At 39.0% G+C, this 23,088-nt stretch overlaps 1 protein-coding gene across 7 annotated transcripts in view; it reads left to right on the forward strand.

Moving 5' to 3' along the window:
• The window catches only part of dock10 (dedicator of cytokinesis 10), a 110,921-nt gene that overhangs the window by 63,246 nt on the left and 24,587 nt on the right, over positions 1-23,088 (forward strand). For all 7 annotated transcript variants that reach the window (XM_017495833.3, XM_017495830.3, XM_017495829.3 and 4 more), the window contains exons 4-25: positions 1,423-1,505; positions 5,686-5,758; positions 6,004-6,141; positions 10,070-10,204; positions 10,388-10,574; positions 12,132-12,217; positions 12,327-12,410; positions 12,688-12,840; positions 13,948-14,202; positions 14,364-14,486; positions 15,526-15,608; positions 15,860-15,982; positions 16,111-16,190; positions 17,321-17,508; positions 17,803-17,868; positions 17,960-18,052; positions 18,149-18,272; positions 18,412-18,533; positions 20,514-20,597; positions 20,691-20,783; positions 20,868-20,986; positions 21,245-21,314. In XM_017495833.3, coding sequence (XP_017351322.1) covers positions 1,423-1,505; positions 5,686-5,758; positions 6,004-6,141; positions 10,070-10,204; positions 10,388-10,574; positions 12,132-12,217; positions 12,327-12,410; positions 12,688-12,840; positions 13,948-14,202; positions 14,364-14,486; positions 15,526-15,608; positions 15,860-15,982; positions 16,111-16,190; positions 17,321-17,508; positions 17,803-17,868; positions 17,960-18,052; positions 18,149-18,272; positions 18,412-18,533; positions 20,514-20,597; positions 20,691-20,783; positions 20,868-20,986; positions 21,245-21,314 — 2,562 coding nt within the window. The remainder of the gene's footprint in view (positions 1-1,422; positions 1,506-5,685; positions 5,759-6,003; positions 6,142-10,069; positions 10,205-10,387; positions 10,575-12,131; positions 12,218-12,326; positions 12,411-12,687; positions 12,841-13,947; positions 14,203-14,363; positions 14,487-15,525; positions 15,609-15,859; positions 15,983-16,110; positions 16,191-17,320; positions 17,509-17,802; positions 17,869-17,959; positions 18,053-18,148; positions 18,273-18,411; positions 18,534-20,513; positions 20,598-20,690; positions 20,784-20,867; positions 20,987-21,244; positions 21,315-23,088) is intronic.

The following is a 23,088-nucleotide window of genomic DNA, read 5'->3' on the forward strand; positions in this document are numbered from 1 at the left end:
GCCTACAGAACATGTCAATGGACTGGGGAGGAAACCAGAGTATGCAGATTAAGCCCCCAAGGCACAAGGAGAACATGCACACACAAACTCTGCACACACAGGGCAGAGGCAGGATTCGAACCCCCAGCCCCGGAGGTGCGAGGCAAACTTACTAACCGCTAAGCCAATTAGAACGATAAAAATTCTTCGTGCTGATTAAATTAATCTGGGTGAAATTTAACCCCGGCGAACTCACCAACCTCGGATTGTAACTCAGAGAAATCATTGTGGAGCTGCTAATTAATGAAGACAACATGGCGGGACATGCTGTTATATTAAGGAAAATAATTAACTCCGAAATTAGCACGTTATGACGAATCCACAAAGACAAAACCCACAGACTTTCCTGAGGCAGCATTACCTCTGACTGTGTTTGTGGAACTTTCTAAGTGGTTTCTAATTATATTACTATAACATAATTCCCCACCTCTGCGCGTTCGGTGTGTGAAGTGGTAAAAAAAAAAAAACATGGACACCTCTGTGAAAGCATCTCTTTTGTTTGCTCTGTCTGAGCATATAATGCTCATAAAAAAATATTTTAAGCTTAACATTTTGGAATGAAATAGCAGCACAGCAACAACAGACAACAATCCTGAGTAGCTTAGCAACAAGCTAGCCAGCTACTGTTAGTCATAACTCTAATGTTGATGATTCTCATTAGTATAGTCAATTTTATAGATTTAACCAAGTACTTTGTCTGTATATGAACTGATCTAAAGCCAATACTGCTATTAACTAATTCTAAAGTAAAGAAGGTGCACTTTATACTGTTCACAGTGTGCGCAGCCATGTTGATTTGACATCACTCCATGACTACCTCCCCAACAGAGTTTTTTTTAGACTGATAGTATTCGTTCTTATCACTAATCTGTGACCTAGAGAACCAGTATCATGATGTATTTATTGATAGAGACTTCAAAGCACTTCTGTAAGTCGTTCTGGATAAGAGCGTCTGCCAAATGCCGTAAATGTAAATGGAAAAGATGGAAGAGTGTAGCTGCACCAGGCCTGCTTTCCGCAAATATTACCAGACCAGCACAATCCAATATAAATAATCTTGGATCACCGTAAAATTTGTGTATTTTTGTTTTTATGAAGTACTTATATGTAATACTTATTAAGTACTGGCTTGGAAGCTGTTTGTTTCTCTCACATGCAAATAAAAGAAATGCTACAAGAGACAGGTGAGGTGTTACTTTCACACTAGCACAAACATTAGCACACACCCACAAGGAAGATATGTGAACAGATATTTTGGCCAGAAATACATTTAGACTTTATGCACTGAACTTTTGTGATTTTTTTTTCTCCTGGTGCTCTGTCTGGTAAAGTAAGGCCAGTGAATGTTGTTCTAACCCCATTTCCTCCGCTTTTACTTTTCAGGCCTGCCAGTATTACAACTCCCAGCTGCACATGGTTGAGTACAAGTATCAGGAGTATGCAGGGGACTACCGCATGCTGCCCAGGTACCTGCCATTTTTCTGATACAAACATGTTTCCCAGTGGTACAACAGAAACACATTCGCTTTATCATCAGGAGATCGTGAGTTCAAATCCTCAAATAGCAATACTCTAAGCATCCACGGATGGGAGTCATGGGCCATGGCCCTCTCTCTCTGTCTTGTCAATCACAGCAATGACATGTATGCCGAAGAGGGCAGATTTGCTGCCTTGTGACACAGCATGAGCAGCAGTGAGCAGTTCAAAAAGATGCAATGTCTCAAAGGAAGGATGTGTCTGGTTGCTATCATATGATAGGGAAAATCTGACTGGTGGATGGGAATTGCAGAGAAAATCTGGGGAAATAATAATAATAAACCTGTTTCCATCATTACAGGACAAGAGGACAGTCCACATATTCTAAGTCTAATAATAACAGATTTTTTTTAAAAAAATGTAGTTGTTTAACAACTTAAACAAGTATAATAATTGATATGGTGAAGCTTTCTGTAAGGAGATGTTTATTTAACATTTTATGGAATTTAAGGAGTCTGCAGAGTCAATGTTTTGACTTTGTAACAGTCAGTAAATATTGCTTTTCATGGACATTTCTCAACATTGTTACAAAACACAACTTGGACAGGAAGCAAGCACAGGAGTAACATCTTTATTTACCCTTAAGTCTATGTATGAGGAGGTAGGAAACAAGGTCTAAACAGAAAACTCAAACTGAAGCAAAGAACATGAAGTTTAAACATTTATCCTTTAACTAGAAACGCGGCATGAAGCACTAAACTTAGAACACAACTATGACATGAAACACTTGTTTCACTCAGGCATTAAACACTTGTTTAACTCAGGCATGAAACACGCGGTTAACTCAGGCATGAAACACGCGGTTAACTAAGGCATAAACACTCGTTTCACTCTAGCATGAACACTTGTTTTACTCTAGCATGAACACTCCTTTAACTATGGCATGAACACTTATTTAACTAGAGCTTGGAACTAGCAACAGGAAACTAGACAGAGCATGGACACATTACCGCCTAGCACCATTATACATTCCGTCTTTCCTCTATTAGTCGCTACTCTAATACCGCCCGTCGTGCGCAGCAACGCGAGGGGTTTAAATAACCAGTCACAATTAGTTTAATTGCTGTCAGCTGGTAACATTTCAAAGCACCCTCTCGCACCTCCGCCAGTAACTGAACAGGGCGGGGACAGAACAGAAACCAAACTAAGTGCACATGTCCATTGTAAACAAAGTCTTAGCGTCCATGCGCACTTCAAGCACGTGCACACGTTCTCCAGCTGCTCGTGCACGTCATCGCCGCAGCGCCATCTGCCGGCGAGATCATGACAAACATAATATATAACTATACAGGGTAGTCCCATAGTCCGAGACCACATTGAAAATCTGGGCTTTTTTAATTTATTTAAAATTGGAAACAAACAGAAGGTTTTAGAAAGTAAGTAAATGTTCAATATCGTGAATATTTATGATTCAAGATTCTGCATTATTTCTAGGTTCCCGATTTAAATGAAAGCAAATTTGCGATCTTGATTGACCATGTTAACTGCTTTGCAGTGTGTTCAGATGACACTCCGAAGGATTTGATCTAAAATGGATCGTTAGTCTGTGCCAGCTCGAGTGCACACTGTCACTGAAGCAAAAAGGGGATGTATCAAATACTAAGAAACTCTAAAAATTCATGTACATATTTCAAAGATTCTACTTTTCACTCAAGTTATCATCAACAGTATAATTTGTAATGAAAATTGTTGTGATCAATTAGAAAAGAATGCAAAAAAGAAGCATTTTTACTAGTGCTCTCAGACTAGTGGACCCCACTGTATATGGATTCAAAAGTATGCCATATTAACTCAGAGGCCAATCTTTAGTTATGCCTATATTTTCCCTGGTTTGTAGAGAATATTTTTAGGTGTGGTTTAAGACCAGTATGTGATATCAGCAGAAAGCCTATGTGTGTGCTCTGAGAGTGTGTACAGTAGACTGTATGTGTGTGGTAGACACTGAATTGTCAGCCGAGGTGTCTCCAGCTCCCTGGACACAAATAAAGCAACCTGACTGCTGAGAGTGCTCAGGCAGGCGCAGTGAAAGACACCTGAATGTGGGGTCCTGTCAGAGCGAGCGATACTGTAGGTAGAGGACACTGTTAAAACTTCACTACCAAATGATAGGGGGCATCAGGAGTCAAATTTAATGGGTTAGCATTAAAAAAAGTGTGTTCGGTATGTTACAGGGATTTACGCTGTATATTAATAATTGTTATCAGCTATTTTTGTAAATAAAAAATTACATGATAGCTGTGCATTTGTAGCTTAAATGTATCAGTAATTGTTGCAACAAATCAGGAATCATTTTAACCATGTCATTTACTTTACCATAAATAGTCATTTTGGTGTGTTTCAATATGGACGAATTGATAATTAACCCTTTCTTGCAGTACCCTAGCATTTCATTCTGCCAGCAGAATGGAAATCGACATATCGGACATTTTGAATCAGTATAAACAAATGAATTATTTTATTGCTGCAAGTCTGTTGTAAGATTAGTCAGGACACTGTTGGGATACTGTGTGTAGAGTATCATGACTTTGTGTTTAGCTGCTGGTGAGCAGGGCAATGAGAAATGGGACGAGTGTGAGCCTTCTGCTGGGAAAACAATTCACAGAATAATTTCCACAGTAACATTGGTACGAAGATAAAACAGACAGTACAGACAGCTTTTTTGATAGTAAAACACCGTATACAACCGCCAAAATGAAATGATAAAATTTAACCTAGTAGGCTAGGTAAAAAAAAAAAAACTACTTATGAAAAACTGCAAATTCTTAAAGCCCTGAGTGTCTCTGAGGGTCATATGTGTATATTATTTTGTCTTATTATCTTATAGAGAGAGAAAAATTTAAAGCTGGTGATGGAACATCTATTTATAGCTGCTATAACATAAGTGACGTTCCTCAACATTAACTGTACCTATAAACAGATAAAAGGCATAATGTGTCATTCTTTAATTAATTTTTAATCATCATAGTTGTCAAATTGATGTGGTTTAAGAGGAATAAAACACTTCACTGCTAAAGGAAAATAACTAACTTCTGGGAGAGAACAGTGGCTCTGCTTTACATCAGGCTGAATCCCACCATGCCTTAATGTATTATTTTCCTAGAACAGCACACCCTGTTGTGTTTAATTCCTTACACGATTCTACATGCTATGATTCTATTAGCTCTAAACAGAAAACGAGTCTGACATAAACTAATGAATGCCGAATGGTAAAAAGAATAGTGCATGGAGAACCGATGGGTTTGTTATGCAAGGAAACCTACTGTAACTGTTGTGAAAGATTACAAATGTCTGGGAAATACAAACATCTGCCTGCTAAAAAGCCATCCCAAGTGATCAGATGCTGAAACATCTGGTTACCATTGGTCCAATGGTGCTCTCTTTCCATTGATTGATGGAATGTTAAATATACATTTGATCAATAGTTACTGAATATTCAGGATATGTTTCACAATAGTACGGTGACTAAGTTCATGCAAATATAAAGAAAGAAAAAAACAATATACAAAGTTGAAAAATGGCTCACAGTGACATGCCGAAGCTCTGATTCCTTCCACACCCATCCAGCACATGGAAAATAACAGCCTGATATAATGGGAAATACAGTGGCTATATAATGTGTAATAGGAAATGCAGTCTTGCTGTTCTGTGCCCTCTTAATGGCTAAACGCAATCCGACGCAGAGCCCGCAAATTGTACAGGTCAAATCAGATTATACGCTGTCCATTTATCAGCTCTCCGGCCATCAGGGAGAAGGAGGAATGGAAAGAAAGAGAGAAGACAGGAAAAAATTAAATCAAGAACAGGATTCAGAATGGTCAGCTTCATCAAGGAGGATGGGTTTGAGGGATAAGATGTGGAGCGGTGGAAATGGTGCATGGCTGCTAATGGAATGGATGTCTTCTTCTCATCCTCTCCTGTCCTCCGTTCTCAGTTGTATCGCCTCTAAAAGACTAATGATGATGGATTACAGTACACTTTCTCCTTCTGTGCTGTTCGGTCTTAAACTTTTTCTAGGGCAGTTGTTCTTTTCTAATCGTCATCCTTTTGTGTTCTCTCTCTCTCTCTCTCTCTCACTCTCGCTCTCTCTCGCTCTCTCTCTCTATACAACAGGAAATTGCATAAGGCTCAGAAATTGCCCACCCACTCATTCGAGATCGACCATGAAGATGTAGATAAGGATGAGGTCAGTCCCAGTGTTGCACGTCCAGCATGTGTCCTTGTGTTTTCAGCTGCTTTGCAAATCACTCCACATCTCACAAGAACAAAAAACCCAGAAGGAAATGAATTCAGTATAGATATTTTTATTCAAGTCTTCAGTCTCGCATGTCTTTGTCTTCCTCCATCTTGGCTCGAAGAAGATAACATGTCTCCTGGTTTCCTGTACACTAAGTATGGAACGTTTGAAGCAATATCGGTCTTTTTCCACAGGACACAACGTCGCTGTCATCGTCCAAAGGTGGAGGGGGAGGTGGAGGCAGTGGAGGTGGAGGGACAGGTGTCTTCAAGTCTGGCTGGCTCTATAAAGGGAACTTCAACAGCACGGTCAACAACAGCATCACTGTTCGGGTAAGAGCGCGAGTCAGACACTTCATTCAGCGAACTCTTTCAGCTGGTCTAACTAATCACCTAATCAGGAAATATAATCAAGCTCAGAGGGAAAGTGGTTCTCTGAGATCAGCACTCTGGTCCATATAATCATATTCAGTTGGATATGAAAGGCACAGATTGAGCTAAGATATAATAAGCATAATTATATCACAGCACTGTTAAATTCTCTAATCTGATTGGTCAGAAGGTGTTATTAATGAATTCATTTTCTATAACAGCAGCTCTGACAGTAATGCTGCAGTTTTATATTAATGCGCTCTTTCTAATACGTTATCGTTTCTATAGTTCAACTCATTCATAGACTTGTGTGACAGACAGTAGACATGATAAACAGATTTTAAAAATGAGTATAATCCTTTAAAGAGACATTTATTATCCTTCATGGAAGGAGTCTCCAATGTCAATGCTTTGTAAATGGACAATAAATGTAACTGGAAATGGATCAAATGTATGTAAAAAGTATGACTCGTATGATGTTTATTAATGTAAACTTTTAATCCGTGGTTTACAAGGAATAAAATATGCTGTTAAAATATGACATGCTGTTATCGGAAAATACTCAGTTTTGAAATGGTAACGCATCACGCCAACCCCTCAGTGGTTATTTTCCTATAACAGTCCAGAGGCATTAGCTGCACTGTTAATAATCTTGGGTCCAGATTCTTCCAGCCATCTTCTATACCACTTAGGATCTAGATTCTTCTCCAACAAAAAACGTTTAAAAAAAAATTCTAAATAGACTGTTTCCATGCATTTATTTTTCTTGGATGTGAATGCTAGTTGCTTAAAAAATGTGAAAATTGAACAAAAAGTTCAAAAAGAGGCACAACTTAGCTATCATTGTATGGGTTTAGCTGCTGCAGTGCCATGCAAAGTACATTAGCTTGTCTTTATGCTCTGCTCATATAATGTTTGCGTCAGTTGGAACTCATATAGACATTTACACACCTTGTTGTCCTGGCTCAGCATGAGAGGATGTTACTATTTCAGTTTCAACCCCTTTACTGGTGAAAATATATCTTTTTCCTCACACTAACTGACTGTGTGAGTGTTTGACAGAATTGAGACCTGTCAGCCAGTATTTCCATGTATTTTCCTGTAAACACTGTCTGATTGGTCTCACCTCCGTTCACTGAAGATACAAAATTACAACACTGCAGTCTTCTTTTACTGATGTTTAGTTACATAGTGATAAACCGCTCCAAGTGGAGAATTATTCGTGGGTACACCCCAAATACCCAGGCCAGGTTACACCCCTGGCCTTATCATATTTTATTCCTTACCTAGCCTAACTTTGGGTCTGGTGTATTAAGGCATTTCATCCAAATAGACCTGCTTTATATAAATGGTAAAAGACCTCAAATGTTTTTTAAAAGGCTTAGGTAAGAAAACCAAGCAAAACTACAATGAAAAAAATGTATAATGTGACATAAACACTCTTCAAACATCAAGACATGGTTCTGATTAAGTGTACATATAAATGTGATGAGAACCTCCACAACCCACAAGCAGTCATTGTACTAATGCAGTTTAACGTTTGGCTTGTAAAAAGCACATTTGTTTTTCCATTATGTCAGCAAGCTCATTGTTGAGCCATCATCTATCCATTTCAGATTTCCAGCTAATGAGATCTGGTACATCGTGTCTGAATTGTTATTGATAGAGTGTATAAGAAAAGTTGAAGAGTGCGCAAACCTATCTCATAAAACTCCTCCTGATACAGTATATAGATAATGCAATTCCTATGAGTAGTCTCATTGCACTTTACTTTTTATTTTATTCCTCCTCCATAAACAGGCCTGGCTCTGAATATATTTACCTCACAGCTAAACCACAGCTAAGCTTAACTTATGGTCTACCATTGTTTCTCTGTTCTGGGTTTATTTCATTGTTTTAAAATGTAGTTTCAATTCACAATGCACACTTTCTGCCTGAGTGCAAGGGAGTAAAAAAAAAGTAACACTTATCACTGGTTTAGAGTTATCACATTTTATGGAACATGCATGTTGATGTAGAGCGATTGTGGACTTGTGTGGTTATTTTTATTCACACCTCACACTTAGCTGAAGCTACCTTGCGAGGTTGTTTGTAAGAACACGCTGTATCAATACTAGTGTTCGTAATGAAAAGCACAATTTGTTAAAAGTTGTCGCATGACCGTACTAGCAGAAATTTGACTTTGCTAACTATCTACCTAAAAGTCAATCTGTCTTTATCTTTGGGTTTTAGTTGTTGTTGTTTTTAAGTGTGAGAAAACATAGGCTTTTACTCTCAATACCAGCAGCAAGAGGAAATCAAAAGCTGGTGTCTGTCTTCTGTGAGGATAATTACAAGTTACCTTACAACATTTTTTAGGCAAACTAGCTAAGCTAGCATCTTAATATAAGATGGTTGTACTTTCTGGACTTGCTGACACGTTAGTTAAGAAGCTGTTAACATAAAGATTGTTTTCCGTAGGGGAAGTACTTTATATCATTGAATTCTGCTTTCTGGCTTCTTTTAGGGATTATTTTTAGTTAAAAGATGATTCAGACAACCTTCTTAGCATGCTAGCTGGAACTAGCTGTCAGTCTATTATATAAGATGTTTCATATTTCATTAAAAAATGAGGCAACACAGAAGGAAAGTAAATAAATGAATAAAGCCTGGAAGAAAAATGGAATCTATGACACTTCGTGTATCATTTTTATTTGCATTTAAAAGGCCATATTGGCTATGCAGTGTGTTGAAATGCAGCAATAATTCACATCACTTCTCCATGTTTCCATAGACATCGGTTGATTATTTTCATAAGGATTACACAGGGACTAAACAATATTTTACATTTTTGTAAGCATGCAAAATAACTGTGATTAACGTTCAACATTTTGCCGTTGTATATTTGCCATAAGACTAATTAGTGAAAGAGTATGAAATTTTCTCTATTTGTAATGAATGATTTTAAGGACGTTAGCATGAGGAAATGTGGACGTGTATTAGCCACAGTTTGGCCCAAATACCATGTCTCTCTGTAGAGCAAATTACTAGGTGGGATCAGCATTTTACACATGTTTACATCCCCCAAGAAAACACTGCACAGAGCAGGTGTACAGTCAGGTCCATAAGTATTTGGACAGGGACACCATTTTCATTATTTTGCCTCTGTACTGCACCCCAATTGATTTGAATTGAAGCAATCAAGATGTGGTTCATTAATTCAGTGGATTTAACAAAAATGCTGCATTAACCGTTTAGGAATTACTGTACAGCCATCTTTTAGAAAATTGAATCCCTCCATTTTCACAGGCTCAAAAGTAATTGGACAGACTAGCATAATCATAAATATTAGGATTATTTGTAATACTTGGATGTCAACCCTTTGCAGTCAATGACTGCTATTCTTAAATGGCTGTAATTCCCAAACAGTTAATGCAATATTATTGTTAAACCCTTTGAATTAAAGCTTGAACATCTACACACTAAAATCACATCTTGATTGCTTCATTTCAAATCCATTGTGGTGGTGTACAGAGGCAAAATAACAAAAATTGTGTCGTTGTCCATATACTTACGGACCTGACTGTATTTGTGTGCATTTTGAGATTCAGTCCAACTAGCTTCAGCAAGCTCCCACCAAAATCACTGACTAAACCTTATACTCTGATTATGAGACCAGTCAGTTACTGTGTTGAAACTTGGTCAAGGTAGAAAGATTTGTCTGCCCATACATAAAACATTTGGTTATTGTTTTTATTTTATTTTATTTTTGCCAACTCATTCTAGAGCCTGTAACTTAAAGGTCTGTTGTTATATGCCAACACATTTGATTTGAACATTACACTAGTGGTTTATACATGCATGTGGTTTGTTGTTATTTATGCTTATACCTATACTTTTGTCTTTGCAGTCATTCAAGAGGAGATATTTCCAACTTACACAACTAACTGACAACTCCTACATCATGAACTTCTACAAAGATGAGAAAATCTCAAAGGAGCCTAAAGGTTGCATATTTCTGGACTCATGCACAGGGGTAGTTCAGGTTAGTACCGAATACTTATTAACAACACAACAAATAAAACGGGTATAGACAGTAAAACCCACCAAGGCTCTTCTTATTGCTAGTATTTTGCAATGGAAACCCAGAAGGTGGTCATCTTAGCTCACATTGAGCTTAAATGTCCTTGTCAAGGTCCTGACAGTTGATCATTGTTTGTCCTTACAGAATAACCGATTGAGGAAGCACGCCTTTGAGCTGAAGATGAACGAAGTGACATACTTTGTGCTTGCAGCAGAGAGCGAGCAGGACATGGAGGACTGGATCAACACATTAAATCGTATCCTCCAGATCAGCCCACCCGAGGTTACCGCTCTGGACCGCAAAAGCTTGGACCTGACAGACACCAGACACGGTGAGTCTAAAACTTGCAGCATCAAATTCATATCCTTTAAATGACCAGATCTGTTAACAGTTATGAAACAGTGTGGAACAGTGAGTGGAGCAGCATAGTTTGGAGCTGTATAATGCAGTGAAGTGAACGTTTCTCAGACGTAAGGCAGGTTTTGCATAAATAATAGTTCACACTTCTGTGACGTCTATAAGTGCTGAATTACTGCATCATAAACCTTTGACTATAAACACAAATTTAGCTGAATTCGTTTGCACTGTATAACCTCCTGTCATGTAGCCACACATCACTGCCTCTCAGTTCATTTATTAAGAATTCTCTAACCTAATTCTATACATTCTCACCTTTAACTGTAAGTAAATATAACGTGCAAATGCCTGCATTAATTATTAGTCCAACCACAGCCACATTTTTAGATTCTCACAGTCACATACAGCCACATTTTTAGATTCTCCATCCTGATTGTTCAGTAACAACACTGTAGAGCAGTGGTGGCTCGGTGGTTAAAGGCTCTGGGTTAATGATTAGGAGTTCAAACCCCAGCACTGTCAATCTACCACTGTTGGGCCCTTGGGCAAGGCCCTTAACCCTCAGTTGCTCAGTTGTATAAATAAGATAAATGTAAGTCGCTCTGGATAAGGGCGTCTGCTAAAAAGTCGTAAATGTAAATGTTCAGAAGGCTCTGATTCGGTTTTTTTTTTCTACAGCAGCAGCTCTGACAGTAGGACTAGCTGTAAATCAAATCACAGGTTTATATCAGCGTGCTCACTTTAATACCTTAATGTTCCCAGGGACTTGCTCCATACTAAAGGCAGTTGCTCCACAAAAATTAGGAGATGCCTTTTGTTTTGTCAAGAAAGGGAAGAAGAGAGGCTGAGCGAGGAATGATTGTTCATTGCCATTATAACATTAGTGATTACAGGAACTAATCTGTTTCACTGATGTTTTACAACATGACAGGAGGAACAGTCTGGTGTAGATATAGTTCTTAGTTTCGAGTTCAGGTCGGTTAAGAGGAAATTCTTAGCTGCACAATCAAGGCTTTCTTTTAGCAAGAAGAAAGTGAAAATCTTGATGAGTAGACTGAGGGATGAAGAGGAGCTGAATCAGCGTGTGCCCTGGAGCAGAATGACTCCTTTTAGCCTTGTTCTGTGTCTGCTCTCTCTCTCTCTCTACGCAGCACAATTCCCAGCACTGAATGAACACCTACAGTCCATATGGACACAAATAAACACTGCAGGTGGTGATTCAGGACTGTAGGTGTTCATTCACTGTGCACCGTGGTTCTGCATACCCTGAACAAGCAGGTCTTTCTCTTTGTAGAATCTCTTTGTCTAGTAGCCTTGGTGCGTATAAAAGTTAGACCTGTTTACATTCCAGGCCTGAAATAGTTAGCAGATCTGAAAGTAAAAATAAATAAATAAATAAAAAGACTGGTAGTTAAATGCTCAGTCTGTATTTCTGGTCTTAAGAATAATAGCACGATCATGTGACATAGTGATCCAGATAACAGTATGAATAATTCTTCTCACTTTTAACGTTATGTGTCCATCTTTTCAGATGTATTTGATCTGTCCTCGAATAACGGCTGTCTCACTGAAAACGAGGAAACGACAGAAAACGGAATCAATCCTGAATTAGCTAAGGTAACGTCCAGCTCCTCAGACATCTCTGCTAATCATCTTGGTTAGTATTCTTCATTATGAACATTTTAACATCATGCCATTAAACTAACACTTCTTGTTGTTCTATCAGTACATAACTGAAACTGAAGAGACAGTGAGAGCAGCCAGAAGAGAAGAGAGACTGAATTTGTTCTCCCTGGACCCTGATACTCCTGTATGTCTCCCATCATACACACACACACACACACACACACACACACACACACACACACACACCTGCAGTTAATTTAGAAATTCTGTCTGTGATGGCCACAAAAAATTCAGCTTTCAGCTTTGAGAATCATCTTCTGCAGTCTAGTTGAATGTGTCATACTGTATATGTTATCTAAGACATGCTGTATAAAGTACCCAATTTCCCCATCAAAACGGGTTTTATACCATAATGGTTAGCTCTAATTGCTGCTACTTAAAATCAGAGGTGTGTGTTCTAGGTTTTGAGGAGTCCACGGGGGGATTGTGGGGAGCCGTCGCACATCCGACCTTTCGAGGAGAAGCTGGGAAAGAGATTAATGATTTACTGCCGCTCTCTCAACCTCACACTGCAGGGCTGTGTGAATGAGGCGGAGACGGAGCCCGTCACTAATGTGAGCTCACACACACACATGATCACAGGATATGCTGTATACACGACTGTTAAAGTTTAAAAAAACTTACACACTTTAAATATTCAAAGGCAAGGTAACGATTTTCAACTCGCTTATTGAAGTCACTCTTTTACTGTATGCTGAATATTAAATGGCATTTTATTGGGCTTAGTGCACTATGTACAGTGGTGCTTGAAAGTTTGTGAACCCTTTAGAATTTTCTATATTTCTGCAGATAAATACGACCTAAAACATCATCCGATTTTCACAGTTCTAAAAGTAGATGAAGAAAACCTAATTAAACAAATGAGGCAGAAATTGGTCATTTGATCCAATATTACATATCTGTGAGTGGCAAAAGTATGTGAACCTCTAGCAGTTTAGAATTAGCAGTTAATTCGAAGGCGAGTCGGGTGTTTTCAATCAGTGGGGTGATGATCAGGTGTGAGTGAGCTCCCTGTTTTATTTAAAGAACAGGGATCTATCAAAGTCTGTTCTTCACGACACATGTTTGTGGAAGTGTATCATGGCATGAACAAAGGAGCTTTCTGAGGACCTCCAAAAAAAAAGAAAGAGTTGATGCTCATCTCATTTGTTTAATTGGGTTCTTGCTATCTACTTTTAGTACCTGTTATATTTATGCAGGAATATTGAAGATTCTAAAGGGTGTAAAGGGGGAGCCAGTCCATCACAGGCAACCATGCACTCACATTCACACAGTTATTCACAGCTAGGGATAATTTAGTGTAGACAGTCCAAATAACAGCATGGTTTTTGTGAGGTGGGAGGAAACCGGAGGACCAGGATGTAACCTACTTTGCAAACTTTGCACAGACAGTAAACCGAACACAGGATAGAAATAACAAACATGACATTTGTAATAGATATGCTATGATATTACCTTGTGATATTCTTAGCTTAATAGATAAACAGTTTTGAGGTTTATGTGATATGAATGTATAGTTCACCACTACTGATTGCATTTGCATTTGATTACTTCATTTGACAACCCTAACACATATCACATACACTTGTCATTTTGCGACTTCAGTTCACTGGCATATTTATTGTTTCTTTCCTCTATAACTGGCTGCTGTCTCTGTTTAGATCGAGCCTTTTTTTGTAACTTTGGCGCTGCTGGACATGCGAGAGAACAGAAAGGTCTCGGCTGACTTTCACGTGGACCTCAACCACGAGATTGTACGAAAAATGCTCAGTGGCTTGGGAAACCCTGGATCTCAGGGCACACCTGGAGGTCATGGCGGAGTGCAGGAGAATGGTCTGAAGTCACCGACAGAGAAGAGAAGTGGCGACTGCCAGCTCAGTCAGGAACTGGAGGACTGGTTATGCTTCCCTAAACAGGTATCAGAGTCATTCAAGTGTAAGAGCGTGACTGAGAATAACACACATGCACACACACACACACACACACACAGGAAATTCTTTGGAGGTTTATCTTTAAATCTGAGACAGTTAGATCAGTGTGGGTGTTTATGTTTATTTGTGTTTGTGGATGGATTCAGGCTATCTTCTCCATCACAAATCCTCACACGGATATCGTCATGGTGGCCCGAATAGAGAAAGTGCTTATGGGTAATATTACAAGCGGGACAGAGCCCTACATTAAGAACACAGACAACAGCAAGGTAACATTACATCTCTTTTTACATCTAGCTACTTCTTTTTTTTATCATACATTAAACCCATCTCTTTCTGAAATATATGTTTTTGTTGTTTTGTTGACTGTCTTGTTGATTTGATTTGGTCATCGAAGGAAATCCCAGTTAGAGACCACAACAGTATAAATCAATATACTGTTCAATAAATGAAATGAATGAACAGTATCAATAAATGAAAGCTTGTATAGACTAGTTATAAATGCAGTGGTGTCTTGTTATTCAGAAAAATATTTCTATCCTGTACTAATATCCATTACTGTGATCCTGATTTGGTCCATCACCAATCTAATATGTGGTAAGTGATCGGTGATCCTATGGAGGTCAAATCATGCACAGTACCTCACAGATCAGTAAAAAGTTACATGGCAGCTAGTTAAATGGTCGATTTGCCTGGTAAACCGTATATAGTATATCTGCATACTGCTGGAACATAGTTATGGAAAATGAATACAAAGAGAAGGGGAGTCTGCATCTTTTAAAATGTGTCCCAACATTATTGCTTTCCCCTTTGGGGATCCATCCATTTGAACCGCATGATGTACAGTACGCTAGATTTCATGTTTCCTCCATATATTTCCCCTGGAACGATCCATAAAGGCACTAATAATGATCCAGAACAGAAGTCTCTGTTGTACTTACAAAGCCATACTATTGAAAACATGGTTCTGTTTGTGCATTCCTTCCCCTCAGAGAGCTGCAGAAGAAATATCTTGTAAAGTCCTATTTTAAGTGCTTCATCATTCAGAGCCCAGATGGTATTAGAATTCCACCAATCAAACTAAAATATCCCCAGCCTCTTCACAGAAAACATTGTCCTTAGCTTAGTCTAAATGGATCCTACAGACTTTGTAGCAGCTTGCCAAAAATGAGGCACCTTCGATTTCAACTTGGACCACATATGGATCTGAGCGAAATATGAGAACGTTCTGGTCATTTTTCTCACATTGTAAACACCAGGATATTTTCCTTGATTTCCACTTTTGCAGTTCTTTATCTTCTTTTCCAGACTGTTCAAAAGATGCTGAAATCCAACAAGCAGTTCTGTAGCAAGCTGGGGAAATACCGCATGCCTTTCGCGTGGTCTGTAAGGTGAGCGCCATCACCTTTTATTCACTCATAACCATACATATTTTGACCCAGACTGAGCAATGCTACAAAATTGCAACCACTCAAACATAGCAATGTGGAAATTGTGACATGTTTTCACTTGGATAACTTAAACTGTTGTTAGAGTATGTGGGACGGAAATCTTGGTGGAATTTGCGTTAGCCAGTTGTGAAGTTGTTTTCGCTAAATCGATACCTCTTTTTCTCTCTGTCCCGATGTCTTCATTTACTCAGGTCAGTATTTAAGGATAACCAGGGCATGGTGGACCGGGAATCTCGGTTCTCTCCTCTCTTCAAGCAGGAGAGCAACAAGATTTCCACCGAAGACCTGCTTAAGCTCATCACAGAGTACAGAAGGTACAGCAGAATTTTCAACACCAACAGCAAACACAAAGTTCCTCAGTGTTCTCATGCACAATGGGGAAGGTGACTTACCCATCTCTAATACATGTAGAATAAGGAGAATGCTGGGTTTTGTATTACAGGGCAGAGAAGACCAGTAAACTCCAGACCATTCCTGGCAGCCTAGAGATCAGTGTGGACTGTGTCCCAATGGAGCATCCCAGTAAGACTTACAGTACTCATATAAACACTGTCAAGAATATAAAGGTACTGGATATGCACTAAGTAGTATGCCTATGTATTAAGGACACCTAAAATGTTCTTGCGTACAATTTAGTATGGTGGTATACAGTTTGGGATTCATGCCTCACAATGGCTCAGTATTACAATATTGTTGTGAAATTGTCCCAGCTGTGAATGTGATGGTTACTATGACTGCCTGATCAAGCAGCAGTGCCCATACATCATTTCTGCCATAAAAGAGAGCTAAAAAAATTCATTAAAATGCAACTGGTTGTCCACTTCATGACTATCGCAATGCCTTTAGCAATATTGACTATGCAACTGGGTATTGACACAAATTCCAAAGTGAGGATAAACCAGATGACTATCATTCACTAGCTTCACACCTAATTAGAGAACAAATGAATGTTCTTACTTGTTCAGCAAGAAACAAAAGCTAAAACTCAATCGATTTGATCATATAGACTATCTCCCTCTCTTTCTCGCTTGATTGGCTGATAGCTCTTGTCTGTCACTCTGTAGTCAGACTTCATTTGTCGGGGCGTGATGTTTGACGTATCTGATCTGACGAATGATGTATGAGAACCAGTTCGTTCCTTGAAACTCCTTACACAGCACTGACTGTAAATCACTATTACAAGATTGTCAAGGTGCAATAATGTTTCTGACCTTATTGGGTAAAAATATGGTTCATACAAGTATTAACTGCATACTTACATACTTTCCAAGTTGGAAATATAAGTACACTGTGTAAGGCTAAGATGCACATTTTGACACGATATTATTGATTATGATTTACTTTTTAGTAAAGATGTACTGCTAGTACATCTTGGCTAAATAGGTTAAGATAAGTTTGAGATAAATCTGAGGCTAAGATACAGTATATTGGGTATCTTTACATCAAAAAAGATGGAACAGCCAATGCTATAAAATGTACAAAACATCGCATGATATTTGAACTGATAGTTAAGTGTGATCCTGCTCATTTGTTCTGCATTGCAACCGTGCATGCTATTAGATTAAATGTTCACCTTTAAGATGCGTCCACTAAGCTCCACTAAGAAAAAGCATGACTGTCATATTATAACCCGAGGCGTTTGTACCCTTCAGACGCCGTGACATCGTCGTATGTTCCTGTGAAGCCATTCGATGACTGCAGTCTGCACGCTCCTACGGTGGAAGTCGAAGAGTTCCTGCAAGATTCAGCCAAATTCGCTCAACCTTACCGAGTTTACAAGAACCACATTTACGTCTACCCCAAACACCTTAAATATGATAGCCAGAAAAGCTTTGCCAAGGTATAGCTGAAATTTTAAAAAAAGAACCAGAACAGTTGGCCAATATAATAAGATCATTTTATTCAAATATTTGCTGAGAGATATATTAATTTAGATTATCGCTATAAATAGACAGTGCATGAGTTCTTTATAATCTGTATATAAATACAATATATAAAAATACTTAACCGTAACTGTATTTTATAAGCTGTATTCTTCTAGTGTGTTTTTCATACATAAAAATATTCATCCCAGTGTGCACTTTGTATTCTGCCGATATTTTGAAACATTTTATTACACCCTTTTTCTTCACAGGCCCGGAATATCGCCGTTTATGTAGAGTTTCGAAACTCTGACGAAGAGCATGCCAAACCACTTAAGGTAAAGAGTCCAAAAGGTCCATCACTTTTCTTCCTTTTCATCAAGAATTGATCGGAAATAGAGATTTTCCATGTGCATCTTGTTTCTACAGTGTATCTACGGAAAGCCGGGAGGTCCAGTTTTCACCACAGCTGCCTGCTCTACAGTTCTTCACCACTCGCAGAACCCAGACTTTTATGACGAGGTTCTTTCCTTTAGACACCTCCGTAGTCTTGCTGTCTCTACAGGCCCATTCTTGTTTTGTTTGACGTGTCTGAGTATTCTTTTGCTCTGATAATAGGTGAAGATTGAGCTGCCCACACAGCTCCATGAGAAACACCATCTGCTCTTCTCGTTTTTTCACGTGACGTGTGATATCAATGCCAAGACCAGCTCGAAGAAGAAAGAGGCTCTTGAAACTCCAGGTGCAATTAATAGTCTATGTAAATAGGAAAGCTATAAGCTATTTTATATACAGCTATGAAATGTAACAACTTGTAACTGTGTGTGTGTGTGTGTGTGTGTGTGTGTGTGTGTGTGTGTGTGTGTGTGTGTCTTAATCAGTGGGCTATGCATGGCTGCCACTTTTGAAGGATGGCCGTCTGACATCTCAGGAGTTTAATGTCCCAGTCTCATGCACTCTACCCACTGGGTACCTGCTTATTAAAGAGTCTTCATCCAGTAAGGTGAGAGCAAGACAGTGAGGTATTATGTAAATATCGAATGCCGATTTCCACTCATGGGATTTGATTCTCATCTGAATTTCCTGTGCTTTGATCGGGTGTAAAATCTGTTCTGTGGTCCATCGGTCCAAAAGGTGGGCTGGGGTTCAAAAGAATCAAATGAATTTGAGTACAGAACATTGTTGAATGACATGATTGGTTGAAATTATATCGTGTTTCACAGTGCTAGGGAAGGGCATGTTGTGATGTGCAGATATACCCAGGGTTTAATCTGGGAGCGATAGAGATTCTTTGGTTGTCCATATAACTGAGTGTTTTCCTATTAGAAAGGATCACCCTTTCTAATAGAACCCTTGTAGGAAGCTAAGAACCCTTAACTATCCAAGAAACTCTTGATGTCATGAGTTCTTATTGATGTCCTTCTTGGAACTGTGCCACACACTGCTTGCGCATGTTCTACGTCTGTCTCCGCCCCTGTCCTGTCATTGGATTGTTATCACATTGTGTTCACCTGTTTTGCATTAGCCCTTAGTTATTTAGTCTGTGTATAGTCTTATCATGCATTTTTGTAACTATTACGTTACTTCTTCTTATTATTAAGTTTATTAAGTTATTAAGTTTTACTCTTCTATTGATTTCTGATCACCGATTACCCTTGTGTTCTGACTCCTGCATGACAACGATTTTCAGATTCACCCTAATAAAGCAAATACTGTGTTTGTGCATTTGGGTTCTGCCTTTACTAACCACACTCTAACCACAAGAAACCTAGAAAGGTACTTTTTTCTCTAAAACTGGAATTACTGAAGAAGACATTCAAATGCAAGCAACTACAAATAGTTTTATAGATAAACAATCAACTTTGACTAAGACGCTTCACCCAAATGGTTGTTTAGGTTAAAGTAATATTATTATAATTGACTATTAATTGAATTACACCTGAGCATTAATAGAGTTATCTCCTATTTTGTAACTCACGATTTTCAACCAACATAAACTGAAGGACTGTAAGTGTACCATCCTTACTGACTCTCACGTTATCCAAGGAAGAGATGTAGGATGCATGTGCATTAAAAAGCTTTATTAAAGGAAATCAGGCAGACAAATCCAATACGTGAATCAATAATGTGGTCAAACCATGAAACAAAAGAGAGGACCAACCGGCTTGGTATTAAGTAGACACTTACAATACTTCGTGCTAAACATTGCTGAAGACACACGAGGGGTTAAGTAACAAACGTAATCAAGAACAGCTGAGATTAATGAGAACACGTGAGGGAGACATCCAATAACATAACAGTGGTGGAGACATGACATAAACCATAACAAACACACGTGTCAAATGTAAACAAAGTCGCTGTCAATGAACCCGGAAGTGCGCTCTGTTGTGCCTCGGGCTTCAGCTCCAGCGCTCTGCGTGAGGGGAAATCTCTGAGACTGATGATCTAATAACATATCCATTCATGGATGACTGGAAAATAGCACTATTAACCCGATTTCTGATTAGTAGACAGCACAGTAGCACAATAGTGGTGAAGCAATGTTCACACCATGTTCTTATGGGTTTTCTATAGGTTCTTTTTTTTCCACCTTCCAAAAAAAAAAAATTCCGATGGGTGGATTGGCTCCACTGAATTACTCCTTGTATGTGTATGTGTGTGTGTGAAGGTGTGTGCATTGTGCCCTGGGGCTAGTATTCCATCCAGGGTGTATTCCCGCCTCACGCTCAGTGTTCCCATGATAGAATCCGGATCTGGCGAGATCCTGACTGGGATAAAGCGGTTACCCAACATGAAAGAAAGAATGATTGAATTTCTGATTAGCATGTCTGAAACAAATTAAATTCTCCTGCATTCGATTCTTCCAGTCCAGTGAAATGATATCATATCTTGGCAGAACCAGAATTGCCAGAACCAGAGTTTTAAGTGATATAAACATCAAAGCAGCATAAGTTAAATATCTGTTTAACGATTCTTTTCCCAGAACGGATCCGATGTGAAATGGGTAGATGGAGGAAAGCCTATTTTCAAGGTGTCTACGCTGGTACTGTCCACGGTATACACTCAGGTAATACAATTCTTTCATTTGCACTTAATACAGTATAACCATGTGTCGTCAGCATGAGTACAGTTAGAATATTGTACTTTTTTTTTATTGCAGGACCCCCATCTTAACCGGTTCTTCCAGCAGTGCCAAAAACGAGAGACAGATTTCTCACAACCACCTACCTCAAACTTTCTCAACTGCCTAAAGGTAAACTGAATCTCTAGTGAATTTTTCTCCATCGAATAAATTCTCTCAAGGACGAATCTGATTCTGTTTGGTTTCCCCTATCAGGGCCTCCTTAGTATGGAGAGGAACCACGTAATTATTCGCTTCCTGCCCATCCTCTTTAACCAGCTGTTTAAAGTCCTCACCCAGAACGACTCCGATGACGTCACCACTACCACCACCAGGTATGGAGGTCTATTAGAGAAGCCACGACTATCCATTTATCCAAGATGCATAAACATAGCTTAAAGATCTTACAAAATTTTACATGATTATATGAAGCACGGAGCATCTGACATGGACTATGAAGTATATGAAGTATTTTTACCCTTTCACTTTTATAAATACGGTTATGTGTCGATCACTGAGGCTGTGTTTTGCAGTCGGTGCCATCAATTCTACTTTGTTTTTTTCTAAGGCCGCTCTTTTGTTTTTTTCTGCAGGGTCCTAGTTCACATCCTTTCCAAGTGCCATGAAGAAAACCTGGACCGCTATTTGCACTCCTACATAAAGGTGTGTACATTCCCCTTTAAAAAAAATGCTGCATGAGAATACTAAGTAGTACAGAACCATCTCCTTTACTCTGACTTGCAAGACCTTTAAGTAAAAATGCCATGCTTATATACTGTATTTATAGTAAAATCACATTTCAGTGAATACAAGTTTAATAGCATGACTGCAGTTGCAGTTATCACAGAGACATGCTTGACTAAAGACAGTTCTGGACAGGAAGCTAATACGCAAAGAGTCATTTGGACATGGAACTACACACACTCAGCTCTAGATGACAATGTAAAGTGATTTCTTATGGTGTAGAGAGAAAGAGAGAGAGAGAGAAACAGAAAGCAAGCAAGAGAGAAAAACAGGACCTGTTTATTGTTCGGTGCAAACAACCAGGGAAAGCACTCAATCTTTCGAGGACACCGAGAGAGAGAGGAGAAAGGCGGGAGGAAAAGGGTAAACCTGTGAGGAAGGCAGTGTAACCATGGCAACTGATTGGTATGGCGTCTGCGCTGGTAACCAGTCAAGAGGTTTTTGCTCTGCTAGTGCTCTGCATTGCAGGGTGTGTATCTGTGTGTGAATATAATGCACATGCATGTGTGTGTATGAGGTTTCGCAACTATGAATATGTACGCTTCACAAATATTAAGAGGATATGAGGTGGAGCACAGAATGAAAACAGCAGCCATCAAAAACAGCCACATCCTGCATCAATCATGTGGGTGTGTGTGTGTGTGTGTGTGTGTGCGCGTGTGTGCAGTGAGGGAAGAAAGAGAGCACTGAGATTACTCATTCTGCTTTTATTGTGTATACACTATACATAGCATGTTGTTTACACACACAGAAGCTGCCATCCCACTTCCCACCCAGACCAAAGACCAAGAAAAATAGATTTCTTCTGGGAATAGAGCAGTTCCATTTTAGAGTCACATTTAACTTTATAAAAAAAAAAATTATGATTAAAGCCTTCTTACCCTGCATTCACACATGAGTTCAGATGAGAAACAGTAATAGTCAAAATGTCTAGGCAATATCCCACTATACGATTTATACACATCGCATACACATTTCATTTCACATATTAAATGCTAGGGTTTGTACTAGCCTTGTTGACAGACTAGCAACACCACCTAACTATACTAACCACCTACTGTACACTCACCAGCGACACCAACGATCTCTAGTACGTCGTTCCAAGCTTTATTTTCCTTCGTAATGCATCTATGCGTTTTTGTTCTTCAGAGAGTTAATGGGAGCTATTTGAAAGATCAGATTACATGCTCCGTAAGATAGGTCTTACACCTAATTTGCATAGAATTGAGAAAATATTTCAAATATTGCCTGTCAAACTGTCACATAGTTGCCTGACGTACTCACCGAAATCATGGCTCCGTGTCGCGTTCTGTTGCTTGCAACTGTGTACATCGGGTTAAAATGATTCATCTGAATGTACAGATTAGTCATTCTATGGTTGACTCCGCCTTCCCGGTGATTACTGACCATTAGAGAGTTCTTCTTGCAAAATCCAAGGCAGTATAGAACATGAGAGCATAAAAGACAATATCCGTGGTCATCAACCCTGTTCCTAGAGATCTGCCTTCCTGCAGGTTTGATCTCGAACCAAAATCGAACACGTCTTTTTTAGATGATCAAGAACTTCTTAAAGCAATGATTAGATGGTTAGGTGGGCACAATTATGGATAAAGTCTTCAAGAAGGAAGATCTCCAGGAACAAGGGAGGTGAACACTGGGTTAGAATATGCAAATACAGGCCATGCAACACCAG

Source organism: Ictalurus punctatus, chromosome 20 (assembly GCF_001660625.3).
Source record: "Ictalurus punctatus breed USDA103 chromosome 20, Coco_2.0, whole genome shotgun sequence".
NCBI classification, from domain to species: domain Eukaryota; kingdom Metazoa; phylum Chordata; class Actinopteri; order Siluriformes; family Ictaluridae; genus Ictalurus; species Ictalurus punctatus.